We start from the raw sequence: 20,278 nt of genomic DNA, 5'->3' as shown, positions 1-20,278 counted from the left end.
GCATGCATGCCACCACCCCTGGTTGCCATGGTGACGGTGTGGAGGTTGGCTGTGCCGAGGAGCAGTTGGTGTGTGAGTGTGTGTGTGTATGTGGCGGGGGGGGGGGGGGGCAGGGTGCTAGCTTCTGTGAATAAGACGTGGGCGTCTCATTGAAGAGCAGAATGCCACACACACACACACACACACACACACACACACACACACACACACACACACAATCTCTCTCTCTCTCTCTCTCTCTATAACACACACACACACTGACATGGGTATGGTTTAGTGATGGTTACTCCATAAAAAGCCAAAAGCTGACATTGCACACAATTTAGACGTTGATTAACAAAAATAAATGATTTCCTCATGTAGACATTAGAGGAAGTAGATCAAGATCAATGGTTCCCTGCTGTTGGATTGAGCTGAATTAAATGGCTAGTGAGGTAGAATAGAGAGAGATGAGTCTCTGAAGTCATGATTGGTGGACTGATAGTATTCAAACCCTTTACTGGCCCCTACTGGCGAAGAGTGGAACATTACCAAACTCAACAAATTACTACCCTGAACACTCAAGAAATGACTACCCTGAACACTCAACAGTACCCTGAAAACTCAACAAATGACTACCCTGAAAACTCAACAAAAGACTACCCTGAAAACTCAACACTACTCTGAAAACTCAACAAATTACTACCCTGAAAACTCAACAAATGACTAATAAACTTTAATAACCCCTGGAATGGGAGTTACAGCAGCGCGAAGGTACAGAATAGACCAGAGTAAAGAATATACATCAGAATAATGAATATAGAATATACACAGAAGAGTACGTACGTATATAGCCTACATACAAACAATCCACCTGGTACATCTTCTCAGACAAGGGCTGCATTCCGATACTGATTCCATACTATATAGGACGCAAAAAAAGGATGTAGTGTGTCCCAATAAGCCACATGCAGGAAGGCAAAAATACCAGGATGTCCTACTACATCCGGTCGTATACCTCAAGCCCCCAGGATCAGCTTGGCGCATTGAAGCCACCATGGGCTTTCAGGCCAAGCCCGGTATTGCAAGTCAAATCAAGGCATGCGGCCCAAGAACCCTTATTTCCCATGTTAGTGGATGATGATAGATAGGGCTAGAAAAGGAAAACAAAATTTTTCTGGGTATCATTCAGCATCAGAGACCAATCTTATCAATATAAACTTTTAGTTTTAGGGGTTTTGGGGTTTTTGAAGCCACCAATACCTGTATTGAGCCATTTAAACATGTGCTGTGCACGAGCCTCGGGGACGCGCTGGTCGCGCGTTCGTGAGTCCTGCGATCTCGGGAAAGCACGTGACCATAGGAAGACCCGCCCTACTCTGCCTCTGATTGGATAGGAAGTCATGTAATGACGTCGGTTAATATTTGCTATGCTTTAGCAATGAAGCTTATGATCATGCTAATCATAGATATGAACGTATGTCTATGATGCAAATGATCATGACATGTGGTTACTTTAGGACATCGTTGGAAAAGATCTAGAGGGTAAGTGGGTCAATGTTGAATAACTTAGCTAACATTACCTAATGTTACATTTCTTTATATTAACATCAACTATATTGATAGGCTAGGGAGCTATGCTAACGGTAGCTAATGCTAACGGCTTAGGGTTAACGTTAGTTAGTTAATGCTAACGTTACGTTCGGAGGTCTCAGATGTATTTCAATTTTAACAATGTTGAGCATGATCAATGTGACATTGTTCATACATTGATTACAGTCTGTAATCTTGTCTGGCATTATTTAGCTATAGTGGGCTGATGCTTGCTGCTGCTACTATAGCATTTGCCACATTATACATCAAATTAATCAAGCATAGTGTTATTACCTGAAGGCATTATTACCATTGCAAGTAAGCATGCCATGTATATGCCATGCCTGGAAATCAAATTAATAGTGTAATTATTCCCCATCATAGCTCATTGTACACTGATATAATCATTCTCCTTGCCTTTGCTAATACTCATCTCTTTTATCAAACTTTGTGCTAGGAAAGAAATCTGGCTGTGATTCGTCGCTAGTGCTCATCCAGGCTGTTGTCATCTCCCGCCTGGACTCCTGCAACTCCCTACTTGCTGCCATCCTGCAGCGTTGGCCATCAGACTCCTGGAGAAAGCTGCTGCTGACCTGGTGTTCAACAGCCCCATGCTCTTCCACAAAACTTCCCTACTCTGTTCTCTGCACTGGCTCCCTGCGCTGTCCCATCCAGTTTAGGACTGTGGTTCGAGCCTACAGGGCAAATGAACAGCTCCCTCCGACCTCCAGGCTGTGGTCAAGCTCTGCTGCCTTGAGGTGATTGGTTCCCCAGTTGCTCCAAGCCCCCCTACGGCAGATTGGCGTGGCCATGGCTTTTTTCTGTCCTGGCCTCACAATGGTGGGAACTGTCCACTGATGTCAGTACAGCAGAGTCGCTGCCCATCTTTCGCCGCATGCTGAAAATTCACCTGTTCAAGATGTGCCCTGGACCCTTCCTTTTAACACCTATTTTATTTGTTCTTGTACTTTGTCTTTAGCAACAGGTTAAGCTCTTAGACGCTTGTTTAGAAAGGAGATGCACTTATGAGTTCTAGCGAGCAGTGGTACTGTAGTGAAGCTGCAGTGTCACTAATGAAAGACTAATGGGGTGCACCTGAACTGCGGACGCTGACAGAGGCTCTGATCACCCTCAGCTGGACTTGATTGCTGAGGGGATGGACTAAGAAAGCAGAGCCAGTCGGGCAGTCTGGGGAGCGGAGCTTCATCTCCCTCAGGGCAACTAGTCTGACGAAGCAATTGTTAACTTGCACTCACGGGAGAGGATAACATGCCTGTCTAGCCCAGCTTAAACTATGCGCCCATGTACCAGTGTGCCGACTCAGGGTGATATCTAGTTTGTTTGCAATTGAGTGTGCCTGCCTATACAGGGTGATCCAGTGTGGAATTTACTGTTTGTGTGCGCGTGTGTGTGTGTTTGTGTAAACGTTGAGTGCCATACCGAGTGCCCACCTACGTGGGGTGAATTGCTGTGATGCTGGGTGTGGCTATTCTGATACTGGATGGACAGACCTGTCTGAGGGAGAGGTGTCACCGATTGGCCAGACTCCCATCAGGCCCACAAAGAACCTGCTGTTTCATGAGTTGGTGCAATAAATGACATGTTTTCTTAGGTTGTTGTCTAGTGTGCTGTTGTTGTTCTCAGCTCTCTTAACACCGGACTATACCAGGGACTAAAGGTGGTGGCAGAGCCTTAGCACATTATGGAGGAACCATGTCCCTTGACATCAGTGGACAGTTCCCACCATTGTGAGGCCAGGACAGAAAAAAGCCATGGCCACGCCAATCTGCCGTAGGGGGGCTTGGAGCAACTGGGGAACCAATCACCTCAAGGCAGCAGAGCTTGACCACAGCCTGGAGGTCGGAGGGAGCTGTTCATTTGCCCTGTAGGCTCGAACCACAGTCCTAAACTGGATGGGACAGCGCAGGGAGCCAGTGCAGAGAACAGAGTAGGGAAGTTTTGTGGAAGAGCATGGGGCTGTTGAACACCAGGTCAGCAGCAGCTTTCTCCAGGAGTCTGATGGCCAACGCTGCAGGATGGCAGCAAGTAGGGAGTTGCAGGAGTCCAGGCGGGAGATGACAACAGCCTGGATGAGCACTAGCGACGAATCACAGCCAGATTTCTTTCCTAGCACAAAGTTTGATAAAAGAGATGAGTATTAGCAAAGGCAAGGAGAATGATTATATCAGTGTACAATGAGCTATGATGGGGAATAATTACACTATTAATTTGATTTCCAGGCATGGCATATACATGGCATGCTTACTTGCAATGGTAATAATGCCTTCAGGTAATAACACTATGCTTGATTAATTTGATGTATAATGTGGCAAATGCTATAGTAGCAGCAGCAAGCATCAGCCCACTATAGCTAAATAATGCCAGACAAGATTACAGACTGTAATCAATGTATGAACAATGTCACATTGATCATGCTCAACATTGTTAAAATTGAAATACATCTGAGACCTCCGAACGTAACGTTAGCATTAACTAACTAACGTTAACCCTAAGCCGTTAGCATTAGCTACCGTTAGCATAGCTCCCTAGCCTATCAATATAGTTGATGTTAATATAAAGAAATGTAACATTAGGTAATGTTAGCTAAGTTATTCAACATTGACCCACTTACCCTCTAGATCTTTTCCAACGATGTCCTAAAGTAACCACATGTCATGATCATTTGCATCATAGACATACGTTCATATCTATGATTAGCATGATCATAAGCTTCATTGCTAAAGCATAGCAAATATTAACCGACGTCATTACATGACTTCCTATCCAATCAGAGGCAGAGTAGGGCGGGTCTTCCTATGGTCACGTGCTTTCCCGAGATCGCAGGACTCACGAACGCGCGACCAGCGCGTCCCCGAGGCTCGTGCACAGCACATGTTTAAATGGCTCAATACAGGTATTGGTGGCTTCAAAAACCCCAAAACCCCTAAAACTAAAAGTTTATATTGATAAGATTGGTCTCTGATGCTGAATGATACCCAGAAAAATTTTGTTTTCCTTTTCTAGCCCTATCTATCATCATCCACTAACATGGGAAATAAGGGTTCTTGGGCCGCATGCCTTGATTTGACTTGCAATACCGGGCTTTGGCCACTACGTCAAATGGCTTCATGCGCCGGTGAGCAACTTTCATTGAAATGAATAGGCAGCCATTTTCAATGCCGTCTCCAGTTATATTATACCTCCATGGTATACCTCCATGAAGCCAGGGCTGCGTTCCGAATCGCATACTACCCTACTATATAGTATGCCAAAACAGGATGTAGTATGTCCCAATGCATAGTATGCCACATGCAGTATGGCAAAAAATACCAGGATGTCCTACTACATCCGGTCGTATTTCGCAGTATGCAAGCCAGCAGGCTTTTCTGACCCACAAACCTGTGCTCAGCGGAAATTACGTCACATGTGCGAGTCACGACAGCTGTAGACTAATGCCGCGTCATGGACAACGACGGATGTGGGCAGATTTCAAGGTGCAATGTTATGACAAAGTGGTATGTCCTAACTGTATGCATACTGCGTGCAAAGTATGTACTTTCTAGAGGCAGCTGTAGTACGTACTGGTAGTTAAAAGAAGAAGTATGCGATTCGTAACGCAGCCAAGGAGAAAAAGACAGATTCAGCCCTGTGACAGGCACGGCTGTGAACAGGCCTCTTACAACCAGAGAGTGTAAGACAACATCATCTGGATTCCATATCCAAACATGGCGTCCGACAGATACAGAGTTATTTTGGGGATATGGTGCATTGTGTTCATATCCATAAAACCTTGAGGAAACTAAATTACACCGATTACCTTCTAGAGGAAGAATGTTGCTTTTGGCTCTGCGGGCAGGTAGCCTTAATTGATTCAGTACACCCGGAGCCTCGTGCTGATATATATACTAGGGAACAAAACAGCAAGTATCAAAAGCAGATCCCAGCGACCTTCCCTGGCATACGAAAACAATAGGCTCTAAATTTAGCCGCCCGCTTGTCTGCATTCATACGATTGAACTGGGAATGGAATCACATCGCAGCTCAGAACAACGCGAGGGTTAGTCCAGGCCTTTTCGCCGTTGGCATGACTTACGCTACCGCAGCGCACGGCGGCGCTACACCCCCAGCCCTCCCAAAGCATCCTGGGAATGCAGGCTTGTTATAAATAGGTGCTACTTGATGCAAAACAGAACATTCCTCCGGACTGACCTATAAAAAGCCTGACAGTTGGAGGAATATCGGAGAGATGCAGCTATGCTTCCCATCTGGCATGCGTGTATATGTCTAAGAGGGGTGCGATTAGCTCTGTGTGCGTGCGTGCGTGCGTCAAATGGTAAATTTTACACATTTCATAATCCTTCAACAGGAGGAAAAGATCCATCCTTATACGGACTATCGACAGATCCCAGATGAAAGAACGTGACAGTTTCCGTGAATTATCTTTCTTGACATGAACCATCCTACGTGGTGAGCCATCAAACATGATTGGTCCATTTCTACTGTGTGTGTTTGAGTCTCTTCTCCACCACAAACAACACCCCCCACCACCCCCACACCAACGAATAAAGCATTGTGATAGTGGCTGCGTTGCGAATCGCATACTACTGTACTATATAGTATGCCAAAACAGGATGTAGTATGTCCCAATATATAGTATGCCACATGCAGTATGGCAAAAATACCAGGATGTCCTACTACATCCGGTCGTATTTTGCAGTATGCAAGCCGGCAGGCTTTTCTGGCTATTCTGACCCACAATCCTGTGCGCAGCGTGATGTGCGTCACATGAGCGAGTCGTGACAGCTGTAGACGAATGTCGCGTTATGGACAGCAACGGATGTGGGCAAATTTCAAGGCGCAATGTTATGACAAGGTAGTACTGTATGTCCCAACTGGATGCCTACTGCTTGCAAAGTACGTACTTTCTAAGGGCAGCTGTAGTAGGTACTGGTAGTAAGAAGTAGAAGTATGCGATTCGGAACGCAGCCAGTGTCTCTGTGTGTTGACAGTAAAGCCAATGGGTGTGGCCCCCCTGGTCACGACCTCGGCCCCCCGAGGTCCCCCAGCATGCATCTCTCTCCGTCTGTCTGTGTGGTCAGGAATGAGCCATTGGGGGATTTTTGCTGATTAGCAATGGCCTGGCATGACATTGCGTTTTTATATGCAGTTCAAGAACACAAGATGCCTTTGATGAATCTGTTAGGGTTTCAGTCGAGGACCCAAAATCACACGGACATGATCGGCAAGGGGGTGAAGCCCGGAGGTGTGTTTATTGACAAGGTGAGGGTCAGCCAGGAGCAGGTCAGACAGACAGGTGAGGGTCAGTCAGACAGGTGAGGGTCAGTCAGACAGGTGAGGGTCAGACAGGTGAGGGTCAGGCAGACAGGTGAGGGTCAGACAGACAGGTGAGAGTCAGGCAGGACCAGGTCAGTGAGACAGGTGAGGGTCAGGCAGGGACATGGTAGTCAGACAGGTGAGGGTCAGGCAGGACCAGGTCAGTCAGACAGGTGAGGGTCAGACAGGTGAGGGTCAGGCAGGACCAGGTCAGTCAGACAGGTGAGGGTCAGGACCAGGTCAGACAGACAGGTGAGGGTCAGACAGGGTTCAGATAGAGGCCGCTAGGTTAGGGCTAGAGACGTGACCCACTAGGCTGGTCAGCGATCTGGCGCAGGCCGGTGTGTGGAGCGGCTTGATGAGCTGCAGGTGCGAGCGGCTTCTTAACCTCGTTGATGAGCCCCAGGTGTGGGATCTCTCGGTGGCTGGTTAGGGAGGAGCGCAGTCACAGAGATGAACGGCAGGTGTTGGTTGGGAGCGCACCGCGCTCGAGTCCGCTGCTGATGAGCTCGCAATTCCCTCTGCGCCCTCCGGGAGGTGCTCGGGGACTCATCTTCAGGGACAGGGACAGGTTCAGAGACGGGTTCAGAGACAGAGGCAGGGACAGGCTCAGAGGCAGAGACAGGGACAGGTGCAGAGACAGGTTCAGAGACAGGGTCAGAGACAGGTTCAGAGACAGGGTCAGAGACAGAGACAGGGACAGAGACAGGGACAGGGACAGAGACAGGCTCAGAGACAGGTTCAGAGACAGGTTCAGAGACAGGGTCAGAGACAGGTTCAGAGACAGGGTCAGAGACAGATTCAGATACAGGGTCAGAGACAGGGTCAGAAACAGGTTTAGAGACAGGGTCAGGGACAGAGGCAGAGACAGGGTCAGAGACAGGGACAGGGTCAGAAACCGGTTTAGAGACAGGGTCAGAGACAGGGTCAGAGGCAGGGACAGGGTCAGAGGCAGGGACAGGCTCAGAAACAGAGGTAGGGACAGAGACAGGTTCAGAGGCAGAGACAGAGGCAGGGTCGGGGGCACATCCATGGTCGGGGGAAATGGACCGGCGAGGCCGTGGCAGAATCCAGCTAAGCCCCCAGAATGAGGCTACTGAACAGTAATCGCTTCAAAGGCTCACCGGCTGGACAGCTTGCTCCCATTTCACACCAATCTCTCAATGTAATAAGCAGAATGCAATCTATATCAAAGGGAAGGACATCGCCCCACAGGAGATGAAAAAGTACCTGCGCATGTTTGTGTACATGGCAGAGCGCCAGCATGGGGCCACCGCCAAGCGCTCTGGGTAAAAGGAGCAGTCCTTGGCAGTGAGAGGAGTGTATGGTTCTGTCTGCAGCTGGAGAGGAACCGTTCCAGAGAGTTCCATAAAGGCCCCAGAACGCCTGGATGTTCTTAGAAAACAGGTGAAAAATGGAACACTAAAAGCCCAAGGCTTCCCAGGGGGGATCGATAAAGCATCTTATCTGATAGTGAAAGCTGAAGTATTCCTGGAAAAAGGGGCAAAAGCACTTAGTCCCAGGACGTGTTCTTACACACACACTGCCAGGACAAAATAGATCCAGACGGCCTGTTTGAGGCTTAGACCTAATTATTACATCAGTAGTCAAGTGTACGTATGGGTCTGGTGGAAGTGTAAGTATAAATGTTTATCTATAGGCTACAATATGTTTTGATGTGTATATTTACAGGTATATTTACCTCTGTCCCAGTGAAAGTGCAGGGCCATGTTTTCTGTGGTGTGTGTTTATTGGTTGGTCGGTTGGTTTATTGGTTGGCTAGTTTGTTTGCAGGTGGTAGTTGGTTAATGATGAGGATAATCTAAGACAAAAGAGAGACAGATATTTTTCAAATTATATAAATTATAAGATTATATTTTGGACCATTTAAAGACATACTACAAATTATTCTCTTTCAAATATTTGGAGTTTCATGAAATGGACACATGACACAAAAAAGACAAAATTCAATGCAATTTATACTTTATTTTTTATGCATTTAAGAAATCATCAAACAAATAAACAATTAGTTGGCCTTCATACAGATTTTAAAATTAAATAAATGTCCTCTTCTAAACTTGGTATAGACTAGATTCATGTGTGCTCAGCTGAAATGAATAGAAGAAGCATATTTTCACAAATAGTTTTGACGATTTGTCTTATCTGCAATAAATAAGGAGAATGCTTTCTATTAAACATCGTTTGAAGATATACACACAATATGTTTAAACCCCTGTCTACTAGTGTCCTTTCTAGGTCGTATTTCTACACTCACCGGCAACTTTAGTAGGTACACCTTGCTAGTACCAGGTTGGACCGCCTTTTGCCTTCAGAACTGCCTTCATTCTTCGTGGCATCGCTTCAACAAGGCGTTGGAAACATTCCTCAGAGATTTTGATCCATACTGACATTCCTCCCCATTCTGATGCTCGGTTTGAACTCCAGCAAGTCATCTTCACCAGGTCTACGTGCCTAAACGCAATGAGTTGCTGCCGTGTGATTGGCTGATTAGCTCTTTGTGTTATTAACAAGCAATGAACAGGTGTACCTAAAAAAGTGTCCAGTGAGCATACAGTAGATCCTACACATCAAAATTACTGAGTATACAGTGCATGAACACGTCTTAAAATCCCAGGAAATATTGCTGACAGGGCCTTTGAAGCCGGACTCCGTGACCCGGCCCCCCCCCGCCACGCCCTCACACCAGGCCCTCATTGAGGAGCATGACCTGCTCCACGGCGTTCATGCTCAGGCAGCTCCGCCTCTTGCTGAACACGTCGCCGGCCTTGGTGAAGAGGCTGCGGCAGGGCACGGCGGAGGCGGGCACGCTCAGGTACTTCCTGGCCAGGTGGAACAGGTGCGGGTACACCTTGCAGTGCCTCTCCCAGTAGTGCAGCGGGTTCTCTCCGCGGTGCAGGTAGGCGTCGCTCAGGTAACGCTGCACCTCCACCGCCGCGTCCGCCGTGCTGCTCTGCACGCTCTGCGTCTCGCCCACCTTGCTGTCGAACATCTCCCACAACCCCCCGCCGGCGCCGCCACCCTGGACCCGCGACGAGGCGGAGGAGGAGGACGCCGGCAGGGGGGACGCCGGGCCGGAGGAGGCGGACGGCCGGGGCGGCGGCGAGGAGGAGGAGTACGGCGCCGCCGCCTCCTCGGAGCCGGGGACCCGGATCAGGGCGGCGCACTCGGAGGTGAGCAGCTTGACGGGCTCCTGGGCGCTGGCCGGGCTGCCGAACGCCAGAACCTTGAACTGCGGGTCCAGGAGGGTGGCTAGTGCCAGCACCGGCTCCATCTCCACACCACCACAGCTGGCCTGCAGCGCCCTCTGCAGGTGGCAGGCCAGCTGGTCGGCCGCGGGGTGGCAGGGCGGGGATGAGGACTTCTTCTCCAGGATGATCCTCAGCATGCGGACCAGGGGGATGACCTTGGAGGCGGAGACGCGTCTCTCCGAGGAGAGCTCGGCCGTGGCCTGGTGGAAGGGGTCCAGGACCCCCAGGCACTGGTGGATGACATCGTAGTCGGCCGAGCCCAGCGGGCTGATGTCCGTGTCCAGGGTGCTGAGGGCGGCCGCCACGGCCTCGCGCTGGTGGAACAGACGCTGGAGCATGGAGAACGAACTGTTCCACCTGGGAGTCATAAGAACGTAAGAACACATCAAATCAGTTCAACACTACTGCCAATTTCTCACCTACCACTGCTCTGTCTCAGTTCTGAACCAGGATTTGAACTACTAGTGGCTAAACTGGGCCTCACTCTCTGAACTAGTCCTACTAGCACCTGGATGAGGCCTTGGGACCTGGACCAGAACTGGACCCTATTACAGAAAGTGGACTATATTATATAGTGTGTTCGCCATTTTTTTTTTTCTAGTGTTCGAATTCTTAACGGTTAATTTGATTCGCTATATAGTCGACTAGAAATTACCCACAATTCATAGTGGTTTCTAATGAACAGAGATGTACCCTACAATTTCTCGTTCACTACATACAGAATGGTGAGAGAGTGAATGAGTGAGGGTTTCAAACACAGCTCAGGTCAACCTTCCTGGACCAACCCTCGTCTTCTGACTGAACCTCCCTACAGAACCTGGATGAGGCCCTGTTACCTAGACTAGGTCAACCTTCCTGGACCAGCCCCTGTCTTCTTCTGACTGTACCTACAGAACCTCTTACAGAGTAGGTCAACCTCCCTGGACCCGCCCCCTGTCTTCTTCTGACCGTACCTGGACTCCACCTCCAGCAGTAGTTTCTGCCCGGGGCGGTTCAGCTGCTCCTGCACGGCCGCCAGGCGCTCCTTGGCCATGGGGCTGGACTTGAAGAAGGCCACGATGGTGCGCGCCTTGGACCGGATGACCTGCAGCTCCGCCGTGGCCTCCATGGACCTCTTCACCACCTGGTTGAGCACGTGAGCGAAGGATGGCAGCTGTAGCACGCCCAGCTTGTGCACCGTGGTGGCCATGCTGCTGTCCCCGGCGTCCGTCACGAAGGCGGCCACCTTGCTGTGGAGTCCCCACCCGGCCACCAGCTGGTTCCGGGCCTCCTCCTGATGGGCGGCCTTGTGGTTCTCCGGCAGCCTGGAGACCCCCAGGAGGAAGGTGCAGAGCCGGGAGGCCTCGGTCACCAGGTGGCCCGTCACCGAGATGTAGGTGTCCTTGTCTGCCGACATCCAGGTGTCGGAGGTCAGGCTGACGTAGTCGGCGCGCTCCACCTCGGACGCCACGCCGTCCTTGGTGGCGTCGATCTGGGAGAGCGCGCGGGCCTTCAGCGCCTGCTTGGCTGGCAGGACGTACTCCGGGTCCAGCTTCTGGACGAAGGCGGCGAAGCCCTCGTCCTCCACCAGAGAGAAGGGCTGGCAGTCCTTGATCAGCATGTTGAACAGGGCGTCGTCCAGGTCCTCCTGCCTGGTGGAGAAGGCTACGGAGGAGAAGCAAACGGCAGATACAAAGACAAATGGTTAACATGACATCTTCTATCATTAACATGTCAATTTAGGATGCTGTGAAGTGAGCTAAACACTATTACATCGAGACCGTTTTTAGTGGGTTAAAGTTTGTTTTTAAGATATTTATGTGGGCACTCCTGCTTTATTATATACTGTAGGACAGTGTAGATCGGCAGGAAAGGTGGGAGTGGGAGGGAGAGGGAGAGGGAGAGGGAGAGGGAGAGGGAGAGGGAGAGAGAGAGAGAGAGAGAGAAAGAGAAAGAAGGACTTGTGTTGCCCAGGCCGGATTCGAACTTAATTTTGAAGACAGACGCACCAAGAGCGCTCTGTGTCGTCACGCTGCTGGGGCTCAGCGTAGGGTTGACGACCGTCGTGCTGGTCAACAGCGGTCCGAGTCCCGCGGAGGTACTGGAGAACGTCGGGAAGGTCCCGGAGCTGCTGGAGAACGTCGGGAGGATTCCGGAGCCGTTCGAGAAGGAGGAGTGGATGGCGGCGTTGGGGAGCATGGCCAGCACCCCGGAGCTGGGGTTGCAGGTGTTGTACCAGGCTTCGCTGGGATGCCGGGACCGCAGGTGTCGGAGCATGGCCGAGGTGTTCTTGTTGAAGCTCAGACACTGAGAGCACAGCGAGCACTGGACCTTCCGGGGATCCACCAAGGTAAAGTGGTCCCACACCAGCGAGAAGGCTCTCTTAGCCTCGGACATCTTCTGGCTTGTAAACACAAAAACAACAGCAACCGAGTGGGACTTCGGAGTTTAAATCAACGTTTTATGGGGGCGGAAATGGACCGTTAGCTGGGCTGGCTAGATGACCGAAGAAACACAACAGGCTAGCTACTAGCTTAGCTAGAAGAACAGTACACAAACAAAACGAAAGCTTGTTATGCTCATGCTGCGCCACAAAGAGAGAGTTAATTGAAAAATGTACGTTAGATGTACCTTTGACAATTCGGTAGTAGTCTTACAAGTGTAGCTGTTGTATGGCAGCAAAATTACAAAGCTTACCTTCTCTTTTGTTTTGTAATACGAATGTACTGTGTAATCACAACAAAGAGAATGAAATGCAAGAGGGGACACTTGGGTGAATTTATGGCACCCGTCTGAAGAGGGTGCTCATGTAGCGTTTTCGCCATGATGGACTGTCATCTGTTGCCGAATTCATCCAGTCAGGTCAACATGAAGACTACAAATCAGCTGTCGAAACAACAGCTCAGTCTATATTGAATAAGTAACTTGTATTTGTGCATATTTAATTGTATATTTTCCTGAAGATAAAAAATTGAGATCGTTATAGTGGGAATTCCTGGTTATTTATTATTTAGTAGATGCAAGTGTCAACATAAAAAAGGTGAGTGCATGACAATGACAGCTAACAGTGCAGCACAATTTGCGCAATCAACTTAACAGTCCAAAATGGCAGCGGCCCGGCTCAGCCCCTGGGTGTTTTGGTTCCATAGCATAACAAATGAAGTGCCGCTTCTTGGTATACTGTGAACACAAGACAGGAAACGCCGCGCCGTTGGATGACGTCTGTCGCATCTCCTCTGACAACGGTCGATTTTTTTTTTCCAAACGCAAGCTCATCACATCCCCAGCAGGTGTCGCTAGAGTTCCTTCGCGGATCTCATTGCACATGATGGGGACTAGTCGTGTCCCTAACCCTTGGTTTCAGAATTGCATATTATGCAAATTAGTTGTTTATGCCATCTAGCTACTTTTGGGAGTGCCAACTGCTACTTCCCTTACAGATAAGTTGGCAACACTGGTCGTATGCCAGTGATCAGTAACCAGCAACCCTTCTTTCGCAACCAACTCACACAGCAGACAGGCCGGCTGAGTTAAACAGAGGGCCTCTCATCATGCTAACCTCCCCCAGACTCTAATCTCCCACGCGCACACTTTAGATCGCACAATCTCCCACTGTCTCACGTGTTTGTTTTCCTCTGGGTGATGTGGGAGAGGCCTACCCTAGTCACCCACTCCAGGGACATGTTCTGTAGCCTACTACAGAAACATCTTTTGTTGTGGAAAATAGTCATTATCATCGCCCTACATTTGGTGAAAGTGTTTTGTCTTGGTTGGTGAAAACTGAACCTTTTTTTTTTTATAATTTATTTTTAAATGGGTGGGGAACATGATCCAGTGTTGTGTGCCTATCAACTCCTGAGGTCAAGACCACATATTATAGTTGTAGCCCTAATGTCCAGGTTGGTTGACATCATTAGTGGACTGTGTATGTCAAACAACTTGGAGTGTGTGTACTAAACAATAACATTAGGTGGTTGTTCTCTCTCACAACAAGAGGCACACAAGAGTTTTTGTGCAAAAGACTGTGCTGTGTGTTTGCTCCGAACATAGCTTACAGTATTCGAGACAATAGTGTTCAGTAGCCTATATAACAACAATTATAGACTGCATTTCAATTCCAGGTGTCGGCTCGTCAGCTCGTTGCCATGACAGCGGCCAGTCAGGGAGGGAGGGTAGAGTTCAGGATCAACTGGAGCTCTCAGTAAGAAGTTCTCCAGCTGAGGTAAAAATACACCGACTGTTGTAAAAAAAATAAAAAAATAAAAAATAGATTGAATAGTCAATCATCCCTTATGGTACATCCCTTATAGCCCATATCTTTACAGTAATAATTTATATATGTGATGAATGAACACACACACACACACACACACACACACACACACTGTAAATTGCTTTATTCATGTTGGGAGGGTCGTGGGATACAATGGAATGTACCCAGAAAAAAGGCGCATGTTCCTAACGTGTTGGATAGACCTCTCTACAAGACCACCAGAGAACGTCAGCAGCAGCCAGACCCATCAGTGTGTGACCCCTCTGTTCAACACGCACAGGGCGGGACTAGAACCCTTGACCCGTCAGTGTGTGACCCCTCTGTTCAACACGCCCAGGGCGGGACTAGAACCCTTGACCCGTCAGTGTGTGACCCCTCTGTTCAACACGCCCAGGGCGGGACTAGAACCCTTGACCCGTCAGTGTGTGACCCCTCTGTTCAACACGCCCAGGGCGGGACTAGAACCCTTGACCCGTCAGTGTGTGACCCCTCTGTTCAACACGCCCAGGGCGGGACTAGAACCCTTGACCCGTCAGTGTGTGACCCCTTTGTTCAACACGCCCAGGGCGGGACTAGAACCCTTGACCCGTCAGTGTGTGACCCCTCTGTTCAACACGCCCAGGGCGGGACTAGAACCCTTGACCCGTCAGTGTGTGACCCCTCTGTTCAACACGCCCAGGGCGGGATTAGAACCCTTGACCCGTCAGTGTGTGACCCCTCTGTTCAACACGCCCAGGGCGGGATTAGAACCCTTGACCCGTCAGTGTGTGACCCCTCTGTTCAACACGCCCAGGGCGGGATTAGAACCCTTGACCCGTCAGTGTGTGACCCCTCTGTTCAACACGCCCAGGGGGGGATTAGAACCCGGGTCTCCCTCTCGGGAGGTCGGACACGCTGACAGTTGCGCCAATAGGGACGTCCCTCTTGGAGGGACTGTCAGCGCTCCTTTGAGGAGTGAGTTTCACCAGCTACTTCACCTTTCACTCGGTCATGCTAGACCCTTCCGAACTCACTCCGCACCACTGGACATCCGGGTCACGGCACCAATGTGACAGACTTGATTTCTCTCTGTGTTGTGTTTTCTCTGTCACTCATCGCAGGCTATGACAGCAATATATTTTTCAAACCAGTTTACATGACCTGGGTTACAGGTGACTGAAGAACGCACCACGCTTACAAAATGCTCCTCTCATGCTGGTCAGTCATTTGTTGTTGTCACTTGTAAAGAGCAGAGTTGTGTACAAGGACATGTAACTTGAATCCAGTCACACACTTTGTCCTAAAAGAGCAGCATTGACAGAATCTGAGATGCTGAGCGTGACCCATTCCGGCAAAATCCACCGTCTATGTTCAAACACTAACTGCTGTGTTAACTACCGTGTTATTACTGTATGTAATAACACACGTCACTACAGAGAGAGAGGGAAACTGTGTACATTGTTGATTTTGGGTGCAGTTGTACAGTAATTGTATTGCTGTCACACCCAATCTAATGCTGTATCCTGGCAAGTAGTGGTGATTTAGGCTACTGAAGAGAGGATTCAAGATTCCAGATTGGAAGAACAGGTGAGGTGAGTAAGTGTTTGGACGCAGCCCTCTTTGTACAGTGTCTATAACAGGTCACGTGCCAGTTTTCCACCACACGAAACAATGGCAACTCGACTCGACTCTACTCCCCTGTAGGGATGCCATGGTCACGTTGGGTCATAGACGGTTCCAATCACATCCCTCTTTTGGAATGTGAGTGGCTTAACTTTGCTTTATCATTTAAGCATGCTTCTCTGACATTATTAGCTGCTACACGTCTGCGTTGACAGATTGGCTTTGTATAGCGGCATGCCGTTATTTGTTGACAGTTCTGACCGCGGTATCATAATGCATTATCACATCCTGGCACTCTCTGATGTCCTGAATGTAAACAAACGGATGATGAGCAGTTTTGAGATCATCCACATTCCTCTCTCAATGCCCCGCTTCCCTCAGTATATTTTTGGAATACGTTTCACTGTGTAATATAGCTTGTACAGTGATGCACTTTCAGAAAGTTGTAGGAGTTCATAGTAACATTCACACTGTGTGTGAATGTTGCCAAAGCTGAAGTCCTTGGACGCGTTAGGCAAAGGCTTCCTAGCTCTTCAAGTCATATCGCTTCCCTTGACCTCTGGAAGAGTCCAGCCTGGGTTTATGTTTTGCAGTCAAGGCCCAGTCTCTCTCCCCTCAGCTGCCATCAAAGCAGAAGAGAACACCGCGTTCCGCACGGCCCCGTCGCATGACGATGGAGATAAACACAGCACTGTGAAGTGGAGAAAAGAGGGAGAGAGAGAGAGAGAGAGCAGACAAAGTATGAGAGGATGACAGGAGAGGACAGAACACAGGGCAGCTGTAGAACACCCTACCATGACATTACATTACATTAGTCATTTATCACGGTTCACGCTTCACCATTGACTTTTTACTGACTTTGACATTCCTTGCATGTTCAGCACTTCTGTCAACCCCGGTTGTTTTAAATGTGCTTTAATTAAATTTGAGTTGAATTGAGTTGAATTTTGTGTTGGTTTTTTTGGTGATATTTTCTTTGCTTATGTATAACTTATTTGTGTATAGTTTTTGGTACTTTGGTAGCACTGTAGACTGTATACTGTGCCTTTAGTGTAGGCTACGGGCCCATTTTGTACATTTCTGTGCCCACTGTGCCTCTGTGTTGAGTTTTGTATTGTTGTGTGTATCTTTGTGTTGAGTTTTGTATTGTATTGTTCTGTGTATCCCTGGCTGCAACTAAATAATTTCCCATTGGGGATAAATACATTTGATATCTCTCTATCTCTGTCTGTCTGTCTGTCTGTCTGTCTGTCTGTCTGTCTGTCTGTCTGTCTGTCTGTCTATCTCTATAAGCTTGTCATCCACCATGCGACCACGTTGTCACACTGTTGTCCTTCTCTTCTCTGGTATGACTCAGCTTCCATCGAACCACTTAGATTAACACCCCGCCCCCCTGCTGTGGCTTCCAGGGGACCAATGTGTTCCTAAAGATAACCCCCCCCCAGAGTGGCCCCTCCCCCCTCTCTGCTGCAGGCCTCGCCCATGTGACCGAGGGGGGGCGGCAGCTAGCGTAGGAGCTCAGCCCCCCCCCCGGCAGCAGACCGCACCCCCGGGCTAAATCAGGTGCCGGGGGACCTGAGCCCATTCTACCACCCGCTCTATTAACACAGACCACTTAATCCTCTCTGCACAGAGAAGCACACACTTACACTCACACACCCTCACACCCTCACACACACACTCACACCCTCACACACTCACACCCTCACACACACACACACACACACACACACACACTCACACCCTCACACACACACACACTCACACACACTCACACACACACACACACTCTCACCTCATAAGCACTTTTATAAGGTTATTTATGATCATATACAGTAACGTGTTCCATATGTAGTAAACCTTCTGATAGACTGCACTCTTGAGATATTGGCTCTTGTTGCTCATGTGACAGCTAAGTCACAGCTAACCATATAATGCATCTCTGTGAGCATACAGTATACCTCTCACCTTAAAGAACTCAGCCCCCAACCCCTCTTCCCGATAGGCCGAGGGTGGCCAATGCCAGGAGACAATGCTGCATCTAATATGAAAACAATCAGCCTATTATGGGATAGCTAACTGCCTCCTGTCATTGTTCTTGTTCTCCGAATGTTGAAAGTGTAAATCGACCATAATTAACCTCAACTCAAACCCAACGACCATGACGTTGCCAAAGCGAAGAACACAGAGGCCGACAGAGAAAGGTGACACAGCGTCAGTGAATCTACATCTGAAGCAAAACCAAACACACAGAGACATCTAAAAGATTTTAAGATCTGAACCCTCCCTCCCATCATCACCGCTATCTCCACATCAGTTATCATGTCCCTGCATATGTCTATGAGCCCTTTCTCTGTTTGTTTGGTATTGACATTATGTCAATGTATGGCTCTGTCCCTGTTATTCAATGTAAACATGTGGCGGCCATTCTTCCACCACAGGCTTGCTCTCACACTGTAGTCCTCACAGCGCACAGACGTGGTAACCTTGGTTTAATGGTTTAGGTCAGGTCGGCTGGGAAGCCTAGAGCTATTCCTAGTGTGACCATTCTAGTCGAGGGTCAGTGAGCCCGGCAACACAGGCAGACGCAGTATCAGTGATCAACGGCAAGGTGTGTGTGTGTGTGTGTGTGTGTGTCAGTTAGTGAGAGAGCGAGAGGCAGACAGTGAGTCTGTATCTAATATAAGCTCCTTATTGTGTTTGTGTGTGTGTGCTTGTGTTTAATATAACCTCCTTGGTGTGTGTGGATGTGGATGTGTGTGTGTGTGTGTGTGTGTGTGTGTGTGTGTGTGTGTTCTTTCGTGACTGGGCCACACACAGCTAAGCTGCTTCCTCATCCTCCCTGTGGAGATGAGGCCATGATCCCTGCTGGAACCTCCAGCCACTGACCTGACATGCTAACCCTGGAGTGGAGAAGGTGTGTGTGTGTGTGTGTGTTAAGGTGAGACAGTCACAGCACTGAAGAGCCTATGCCACCTAGCCTGATACATGCAGAGCTGACACAAGCCCTACGTCGATTTTACTGGGGGTGAGCCCTTCAGAGTTCAGCTGAACTCTGGGTTGGATTCTGATAGAATTCTGTCCAACATACCGGACACCCAACGGAATGTATGGCTTGACGGTTTTGGATGACGAAACGGTGACGTGGCTCCTGGAGGTGTACCTGGATATATAGCCCAGGTGACCCCTCACCCAGGCTCTGGGTGGTAAAAGGATAGCCCCTAGGCCCTGAGCCTGGGGGGAGAGGACAATAACAACTAACCCAAAGGAAGAAGAAGAACCAGCCCTACCACTGACCTCTCACTCTGGGTCATGTGCCACATGTTTACAGTGAAGATCAGAGACAAACCCGCTCACTGACATTTCATTCCATTCCAAACCTGTATTTATACTCATTAAGCACTGAGGTTTCCCTCATTTACGACTTCACACAGAAACACAGATATCAACAGAGCACATGCAGTATACAATAATAATCATTAAAAACAGGTATAACCTCCCCTGTATCCTGACACCTGTTATACAACCTCTCCAAAAGCAGGCCATAGTGGCTATCATAAATATCATTAAGGCAACCGGACGCATGGAAATAAAAGTTACAGTAGCCTACAGCACGTAGCCCGGGGGAAACATGTAGCCATGTTGCCAAGTAAGAATGATCACTAGGCCTATCACTTCACACGCTTGAACCAGCCATGTAACCTAAATTAGGCTTCACTGAAGAACCGCGTGTGCGCACTGCATCCTGTAGGCCTTCTCGTGTTATAGCCTAACCCTAAAATGTACTCAAAACTTGAACTCTATAGCATTATGTATGTGAGATAGGCTATAAAGTATAGTTAGAGTGAACAAGGTGACTTATACGCGCCCTCATCGCAAACACGAGCGCTCGAGAAGGTGTTCTCGGGGGGCGGAGCCGGGTGAGCGCGCATCTGTTGACAGCGAAGACGCGCAGCTCCGGTCAGTCCGCTCACAGGCGACAGCTTCGAGACACTAGACACACGGTTCCAGGGACTGACTGCGGATTCAACTTTGTTTACTTTGTCTTTTTCGGCTGGCGGACCACAACCACGACACATTTTAAGGATTTTTGCCAAAAGGCTATAGGCTACTTTTGTGTGAAAGGTCGAAAGGGACCCTTTTAATTCGGCCAAAGATTTGGCAACGGAACAGTTCTTGTTTGTCATTGAACTAGGCTAGACGCATATGATGCGCATTGACACAAGAAATGTGTGTTAAGTGTTTAGCC

General features: G+C 48.9%; 1 protein-coding gene across 1 annotated transcript; it reads right to left on the bottom strand.

Annotated features, from left to right (window-relative positions):
- Positions 1–8,976: 8,976 nt before the first annotated feature.
- LOC311317434 (zinc finger BED domain-containing protein 4-like) lies at positions 8,977–12,551 on the bottom strand (the record flags this gene model as incomplete). The annotated part of the gene is made up of 3 exons (XM_084448516.1): positions 8,977–10,532; positions 11,129–11,819; positions 12,164–12,551. 3 exons carry the CDS (start codon positions 12,549–12,551, stop codon positions 9,605–9,607), a joined length of 2,007 nt encoding a protein of 668 aa, XP_084304642.1. The 3' UTR covers positions 8,977–9,604.
- Positions 12,552–20,278: the final 7,727 nt, after the last annotated feature.

The sequence above is a fragment of the Borostomias antarcticus genome (genome assembly GCF_949987555.1).
Source record: "Borostomias antarcticus genome assembly, chromosome: 14".
In the NCBI taxonomy this organism is placed as follows: Eukaryota; Metazoa; Chordata; class Actinopteri; order Stomiiformes; family Stomiidae; genus Borostomias; species Borostomias antarcticus.
Note: the sequence above shows the minus strand (reverse complement) of the source record. Positions and strands in the feature narration are given on the sequence as shown.